General features: G+C 39.1%; 1 protein-coding gene across 1 annotated transcript in view; it reads right to left on the bottom strand.

The window, feature by feature from the left end:
• Nucleotides 1–8,594, bottom strand: part of LOC103599598 (serine/threonine-protein kinase Nek1-like) — a 35,960-nt gene extending 27,366 nt beyond the window's left edge. The window contains exons 1-2 of the mRNA XM_008583752.1: nucleotides 8,477–8,594; nucleotides 7,915–8,011 (exon numbers count right to left, since the gene is read on the bottom strand). Coding sequence (XP_008581974.1) covers nucleotides 7,915–8,011; nucleotides 8,477–8,593 — 214 coding nt within the window. The 5' untranslated portion in view covers nucleotide 8,594. The remainder of the gene's footprint in view (nucleotides 1–7,914; nucleotides 8,012–8,476) is intronic.
• Nucleotides 8,595–8,884: the final 290 nt, after the last annotated feature.

Below are 8,884 nucleotides of genomic sequence, written 5' to 3'. Positions count from 1 at the left end.
AAAAAAAAAAAAAAAAAAAAAAAAAAAAAAAGAACTATCAATACTAAGTCATATTCCAGTAAATCTCAACCCTAAAGAAAGAGTCTTTGGGCATCAAGGAAATGTAAGCAAATTACATTCGTGAAGAGGAAGCGCATTATGCTGGACTCAAACTTTTCTACAGAAACATTCAATGCAAGAAGGCAAAATGTGTTTATAAGGGGAAAAGGATTATCAAAGATACTTATTGACATGTAAAGCTATCAGTCAGATACTCTCAGGAATGCAAATATTAATGGCATTGAGGGAATACAGTATCCATAAGCCCTTCATGAAAAAAAAATTAATGAAATCTAGCCAACTGAGAGATGAATTAGAATAACTCAGGCATGGGGATACTAAGGTATATAAAAGAACAAACAATAGGAATTGAATCTGTCTATATATAGAATCAAGGACAAACAACTGTAACAATTATAACCTGAGAACAAAAGAAATTATTATTTTTACCATGTCAAGATGAACAAAAATCAGCCAGTGGAGACAAACTATAAATACACTAACTTCCTCATCTTTCATGGCAGGCATTCAAAATAATGTCAAAATTGGCATTTTTTAAGCAACTTATTTTTAAAAAATTGATAAATTTAAAATGTTTTGTCTATGTAAATAATTTTTATTGATTCCAAAGAACAATTAAATATTTTAGAATTCCCAAAAGCTCGATGAGAAATTAAAGAGAAGTCCAAAGGGCTACATGGAATAAAATGAGAAAATGATTCAGGTAAAGCAGAAACATATGTAGAATCACAGATAAAATTATGTCATATAAATTTTAGAATATACTTATAAGTCAGGGTTGTAGATCCCGAGACAAGAATTCTCATTCCCTTTAGCCTAACAATTCTACTCCTATAGCAATACTACTGTAGTACACAAAGACACCTGTACAAGCATATTCACTGTGATGTTATCTGTAATAGTGAAAAACTAAAAACAACCTAAGTGTTCACAATAGAAAGCTGGCTGAAGAGTGGTAGACCCATATAACACATACAATGGAATATACCACAGCAGTTACAAGATAGCTGTAAAGAATGAGGTGCACTGATATATGTTGACATGGAAAGGTATTGTAACCTAGGGTCCAGGGTCTCCTAAATGCCCAGGCTGCTTGCCACTGCTAAAAAGTTCAAACAGAAAGTGAACTGGTCATAACCTTTTGTTCTGAGTTTCTGTTCTTGCTGAAGGTGGTAGGAAGTCATGACCTAGACTGCCCTCAAAATAGATTGGCTGAAACTGAAATATAGGCTCCAGAGATGAACTCTGGTGAATCTCCACCTAAGGCTGAGCCAGGATCTCCACACCTATCTGTCACTGTTTTGTCACGGGACACCACAACATAAGTCTCAATTTGCCACCTATGGACTGTAACCTTTACTAGCCCAGGGCTCAAGATTTAGCCTGTGTGATAACTTCCTGAGATCCCATCGTTGCCCAAAGGTTACATTCCTTCCCTTGTCCAAATGCAAATTTGGCTTCAAAACTGACCAGTGAACTAACCACAGGCAACTAATACAAAGTGAATATGCTTGTATCCTTCATTTAAATGAGAAGCCCAAAATGAGAACTTGGGTGAGAACTCTGGTTATATAAGATGACACTTTCCCTTATTTGGGGAGACACTGCTTTGGGAGCGATCCCCAGTGTTCTCCTTACTTGCAGGTAATAAAGCCTTTTCCTCCTACTCTGGTCTTGGTGGTTTTGTGCTCTCAGAGGGACAGACCACTGTTGTCTGGTAACGATATCCATGAGATATAAAGTGAAAAAAACAAGATGCAGAAATACATATATATGATCTCACTCATTTTTATACTTTTAGAGCTAGAGGTATATGTTTTTCATAGGCACAGAAAATACTAGGGTACTTCAAAAAGTTCATGGAAAGATTCATTTTATCTTTTAATTCTACTTTTCTCCCAACTTTTTAGAGGTATATGTTTTTCATAGGCACAGAAAATACTAGGGTACTTCAAAAAGTTCATGGAAAAATTCATTTTATCTTTTAATTCTACTTTTCTCCCAACTTTTTGAAGTACCCTTGGAAAGAATAAACACATAGTTATTAACAATACTTATCCCTAGGGAGTGGGAATGAAGGTGGATTGGGAGAAACAGAATTAACTTTTAGTCATGCATGTTTATACTTTTTGAATATGTTTACTATGAGCATGTATTCCTTTAAAATCAAGTAACAGTATTAATAAAACCTTATTTGAAGCATATGCCACTCTTTTTTTGAATCATTCAGATGTTTCTAAGTGAAGCAGTCAACAGAAATACAAAACATCTGCTAGAATATGTCAACACAAATTCAAAATCTTTTAACTTGAATATTAAAATATTGATGATGAAAGAAAAAAGAAACTAAAAGATAGATGCGAGGAGAAAGAAAAAAAACTCAAGGTCCTGAGAAGGAATAGTTAACATTGTACCCTTTCACATCAGATATAAATCATTTTACTGCCTCATAAGAAAATAAATAAGCTGGGTCGGCCCTGTGGCACACTCAGGAGAGTGTGGCGCTTGGGTGCACAGCGGCGCTCCCGCCACGGGTTCGGATCCTATATTGGGATGGCCGGTGCGCTCACTGGCTGAGCGCGGTGCGGGCGACACCAAGCCAAGGGTTGCGATCCCCTTACCGGTCACAAAAAAAAAAAAAAAAGAAAGAAAATAAATAAGATGAGTATCTTATGACATTAAAACATATTTTTAAGAAAGTATGTTCTACTTTAGTAGATATTGAGTTCATCTGGGAACAGTTATTTTAGCTCTAATTCAGACTCTGAAACTGGTATGTGATATGACCCTGAAATAGTCATTTCAGCTGTCTTTTATTTTTGATCTAAATTATTTATTTTATAATTTATTGGGATTTATGATGAAAATGGAAATGGTATTTGGGTAGGAATTCAATAAACTATTTTGACGAGCCTTTAGAGAAGCTTTCCTTATCTTCCTTCCTACATCATCAAATATAACATTTTAAGAGCTTGAGAAAACTTTCAATATAACTCAATATTATATTAATGAAATACAGAACAGAATACTAATGAGTAGGTTACTTGTTAAAAATCAGAACATTTTGTCAGGGGTAGTGGTGACAGCACTTCAAGGAAGTTTAATTTAAAAGTACGTAAGTTACTACAGTGGATTGAACTGTGTCCCCCCCCACCCCCACCACCAAAGTTTAATGTGTTGGAAGCTTGGTCCCCACTGTGAGAGTGTTAAGAGGGTGGGAAATCCTATTATGGTAAGGGCGAGGTGGGGCCTTGAAGAGATGATTAGATTGTGAGGATCCTGCCACAGTGAATGATTTTTTTTTTTTTTTTTTTTTTTAAAGATGACCGGTAAGGGGATCTTAACCCTTGACTTGGTGTTGTCAGCACCACACTCAGCCAGTGAGTGAACCGGCTATTCCCATATGGGATCCGAACCCGGGGCCTTGGTGTTATCAGCACCGCACTCTCCCGAGTGAGCCACGGGCCGGCCCCACAGTGAATGATTTAATGGTGGTCATGGGCATGGTTTTGAGGGCTTTAAAGGGAGGGCACATGAAGTGCTCTTTCTCTCTCTCTCTCTGCTCTGCCATTTTCTGTAATGTGAGACCCTTGGGTCACTGTCGCCACCACCAGATGTGTTCCCTGGACTTTTGACTTCCAGCCTCTGAAACTGTAAGCAATACATTTCATTTTCTTACAAATTACCCAGTTCCAAGTATTTTGCTACAAGTAACAGAAACAGACTAACACAGGAAATTGGTACCATAGAAATGGGGTGTTGCTTATAACAAATACTTGGAAATGTGGAAGTGGCTTTGGAATTGGGTGTTGGAAAAAGGGTTGGAGGAGTTTGGAGGACTCAGAAGACAAAAAGACAAGGGAAGGGGCCGGCCAGGTGGCGCAATGGATAGTGCGCCACTTGGGAAGTGCGGCGGCGCTCCCGCCCGAGGGTTCGGATCCCACATACAGACCAGTTCCCGCTCACTGGCTGAGCGAGGCGCGGGAGCAACACCGAGGGTTGCAATCCCGTTGCCGGTCCCCGGTCCGGTACGGGGGCAACACTGAGGGTTGCGATCCGTTGCCGGACACAGAAAAAGACAAAAGACAAAAAAAAAAAAAAAAAAAGACAAGGGAAAATTCAGAAGTTCTTACAGACTGGCTAAATGGTGGTGAGCAGAATGCTGATAGAAATATGGACAGTAAAGGCCATTCTGAGATCTCAGATGTAAATGAAAAGGGACTTAGTAGAAACTGGGGCAAAGATCACCCTTCCTACGAACTGGCAAGGAACTTTGCTGCATTCTCTTCATGCCCAAAAGTTTTACGGAATGTGGAAACTTAAAGATGCTGAACCAGGGTATTTGGCAAAAGAAATTTCTAAGCAGCAAAGCATTCAGGAAGCTGCATGGCTACTTCAAACAGCCTATGAGGAGTTAGGGCAGAAAAGGCATAAAGAAAAGCCAGAATTTATAATTCAAAAGAAAGCAGAGAAAAGCGAAAAAGCAGAAGTCTTTCAGCCTGGCCATAGCTCGGGTATAACCCGGGGACCATTTGCTAAAGAGATTAGGAGATTAGGACAGAAGAAAAGAATTATCAAGAGAAGGGAAAAAGGCCGTGAAGGTATTTAAGAAGTCTTCGAGGCTGCCCCTTCTATCACAGGCCCAAAGGCCTAGGGAGACAGAATGGTCTCAGGAAAGAGGCCTGAGGTGCCCTCCACAGGCTTGATGCCCAGGGCCACCTCAGGATGGGCTTCCCACATCCCAGCTGCTCTAGCTTTGGCTAAATTGGCCTCAGGCATGGCTGGACCCACAGTTTCAGAAGATACAAGCAGAAGGCTTGGCAGCTTGTTTTTAAGTCTGCAGGCTCACAGAATGCCACAGCTTTGGAAACTTGGGAGCCTCCACCCCAATTTCAAAAGATGTGTGGAGGCCCGGCCCGGTGGCGCACTGGAGAGTGTGCCGCTTGGGAGCGCGGCGGCGCTCCCGCTGAGGGTTCGGATCCCATGTGGAGACCGGTTCCCGCTCCGTGGCTGAGCGCAGTGCGGGCACAACACCGAGGGTTGCGATCCTGTTGCCGGTACCCGGTACGGGCGCGACACCGAGGATTGCGATCCCGTTACTGGTCAGTAAAAAAGACAAAAAGAAAAAAAAAAGATGTGTGGAAAAGCCTGGGGACCCAGGAAGAGATCTGTAACAGGGTGGAGTCACCACAGAGAGCCTTCATTAGAGCAATGTTGAGCAGAAATGTGGGGTTGGAGTTGCAGCAGCACCATGCCTCGTGGAGCTAAGGGAGTGGGACCACCATTGAGACCCCAGACTTGTGGAGCTATCAAAGTGGAATGCCAGCCTGGGAAAGCTGAAGCACAGACTGATGTCAGAAAAACCATAGGAGCAGAGCTGCCCAATGACTTGGGAACCCAACCCCTGCACCAGACTGCAGAGGACATAAAACATGAAGTCAAAGTACATGATTCAAGACTGCCTTTTCAACAAGTGGTGCTGGGAAAACTGGATACTCATATGTAGGAGAATGAACGTAGACCTTTACCTCTCATCATATACCAAAATCAGCTCAAAATGGATTAAAGAATTAAATATACATACTGAGGGCCGGCCCGGTGGCGCAAGTGCGCCACTTGGGAGCGCGGCGGCGCTCCCGCCGAGGGTTCGGATCCCATGTGGATACCGGTTCCCGCTCACTGGCTGAGTGCGGTGCGGGCGCAACACCGAGGGTTGCGATCCCGTTACCGGTCAGTAAAAAAGACAAAAAGGAAAAAAAAAAAATATATATATATATACATACTGAAACAAAAAAAACTCCTTAAAGAAAACATAGGAGAAACACTTCAGGAAGTAGGAGTGGGTACAGAATTCATGACTAGAACCCAAAAAGCACAGGAAATAAAGGTAAAATAAACAAATAGGATTATATCAAAATAAAAACTTCTGCACAGCAAAAGAAACAATCAACAGAGTAAAAAAACAACCAACAGAGTGGAAGGAAATATTTGCAAAATATAAATCTGACAAAGGATTAATATCCAGAATATACAAGGAACTGAAACAACTTTACGGCAAAAAAACAAATAAGCCAATTAAAAAAAGGGCAAAAGAGCTGAACAGACATTTTCAAAGGAAGATATACGAATGGCCAACAGACAGATGAAAAAATGCTCAACATCACTCAGCATTTGGGAAATGCAAATCAAACCACATTGAGATACCATCTCACCCCAGTTAGGATGGCTAATATCCAAAAGACTGTGAATGTTAAGTGCTGGAGAGGTTGCGGAGAAAAAGGAACTCTTATTCATTGTTGGTGGGTCTGCAAAACGGTGCAGCCTTTATGGAAAAAGATATGTAGGTTCCTCAAACAATTACAGATAGATCTACCATATGACCCAGCGATTCCACTGCTGGGAATATACCTGGAGGAATGGAAATCATCATGCCGAAGGGATAACTGTACTCCAATGTTTATTGCAGCTCTACTTACAATAGGCAAGAGCTGAAACAAGCCCAAATATCCATCATCTGATGAGTGGATAAAGAAACTGTGGTACATGTACACAATGGAATACTACTCTGCTATAAAAAAGAATGAAATACTACCATTCACAATAACATGGATGGACTCAGACAAAATTATATTAAGTGAAACCAGTCAGGCACAGAAAGAGAAATACCACATGTTCTCACTTATTTGTGTGAGTTAAAAATAAATAAACAAACAAACAAATAAAGAGTGAGGGAGGGAAGAAGACAGAATAACCACAAAAATTCCTTGAACTATTTAAGTCAAGTGAACAGATATGATGTGGGGGTGCGGGAGGGGGTGGAGAGGAACGAGTAAAGGGGCATGAAAATCAAGTACAATGTATTTTGAGAAGTAAAATTTTTTTTAAAAAATCCAAAAAACAAAAACAGAAAGTACATGATTCACCTGCTTTGACATTTAATGCCTGCCCTGCTGGATTTTAGACTTGCTTAGGACCTGTTACCCCTTTCTTTCAACCTATTTCTCCCTTTTCAGCAGGAAACTGTACCCTATGTTTATCCTACCGCTGTATCTTGGAAGTAGATAACTTGTTTTGATTTCACAGATGGGACCCAAGACTTTGGACTTTTGAATTGTAAAAAGTTAAGACTCTGGGGATGAAGCAAATGTATTTACCTGTGAGAAGGACATGAATTTGGGGGGGCCAGGGGCAGAATGCAGTGGACTGATTTGTGTCCCTCCAAGTTTAATGTGTTGGAGGCTTGGTCCCCACTATAACAACATTAAGAGGGTGGTAAATCCTATTACGGTAATTGAAAGGTGGAGCCTTGAAAAGGTGATTAGATTGTGACGATCCTGACATAGTGAAAGATTTAATGGTAGTCATGGGTATGGTTCTGAGGGCTTTAAAGAGAAAAAAGCCCCCCCCCTTGCCATTTTCTGTCATGTGAGACCCTTGGGTCATTGTCACCACTACCAGATGTGTTCCCTGGACTTTGGACTTCCCATCCTCTGAATCTGTAAGCAATAAATTTTGTTTTCTTACAAATTACCCAGTCCCAAGTATTTTGTTATAAGCAACATAAATGGACTAATACAATTACTATTCTTGCTTTGTCCAAATTCTTGCACTTACTACATTGCTTCTTTTTAAGCAATGACTAATAACAGGGAGCCAGATTAAACTATACAGGGACAGTGTGATATCAGTATTATCCTACAATCAAGCTGATATTCATATGCATATGTACTGAAGCAAAAATTATATTCTTTTCTCCTTAGAATACAGTCACAAAAAGACTCCGTATAAGGAAAAAATCCAAAGTTATGAATAGCTTAGGATTTCTTTTGAACTCTCTTGCAAAATTTATCTGACCTTCAAATGATTCTCTATACTGGACAATATTTGGATGCTTCATGTTTGCCAATACTGCAACTTCTCTCCTTGATTCTTCTCTTTCTTTACTAGACATCTTAATTGGGAGGGAAAAAAAAGAAAATAGTAAGTTAAGTCTAAACTAAACAACCTAAAAGTCATCAATGAGAGTAGTTACAAAAATAATCGCACCAATACAGTCCAATCAACAAAATATAGCAAGAAGTTAAAAATGAATGAGGGGAACCTAAAAGTAAGAACATTTTAAGATGTCAAAACTAGATGAAGTTACAGAACAGTAGGTATATTTTTCTAATACATTAAACACAAGCACACATTATAGAAAAAAATCTAAAAGGATATACAGACTATTCTGAAATTAGTGGTTCTCCTTGGGATTATGGCAGTCATTCACTTTAAGTTATACCTTACTATATATTTTTTAAATTCTCCAACAAAGAGCCCTACTGTAACCAAACTATTACTTGTGTAACCAAACTAAAAACATACTAATTCATTTTTTTATTAGATCCTGGAAGAAGCAAGATTAAAATACACTTACTCTTGAGATGTTAATTTCCTTGATAACATATTGTCTGTCATCTTCTGTAGATTTAACAAGAATGGCTTTTCCAAATGAACCTTCTCCAATCTTCTGTAGTCTAACATACTTCTCCATGGTTCTTTTTCTAAGGCATCTTTACAAATATGCTAGACATAAAAAAAAGTAACAGTAAAAAGAGATAAATCATGTCTTCTATAACAATTATAATGTTTAATTCAAATTCTAATTCCTTAGTGATTTGCTAAATTTTAAAAAAAAAGTATATTTAACATCTTAAAGTTAAATAAACTTTACCTCAATTTACTCATGTAACCTAGTAATAGTTAAAAAGAGAAAACCAAAAGTGACATCTCAATTTTATAAGAATGTTTTGGAAAGCCAAATACTGTATATACTTAAAATCTA

This window comes from Galeopterus variegatus, unplaced genomic scaffold (genome assembly GCF_000696425.1).
Source record: "Galeopterus variegatus unplaced genomic scaffold, G_variegatus-3.0.2 Scaffold3022, whole genome shotgun sequence".
Lineage (NCBI taxonomy): Eukaryota > Metazoa > Chordata > Mammalia > Dermoptera > Cynocephalidae > Galeopterus > Galeopterus variegatus.
The sequence above is the reverse complement of the archived record's forward strand: the minus strand, read 5'-3'. Positions and strand labels throughout refer to the sequence as shown.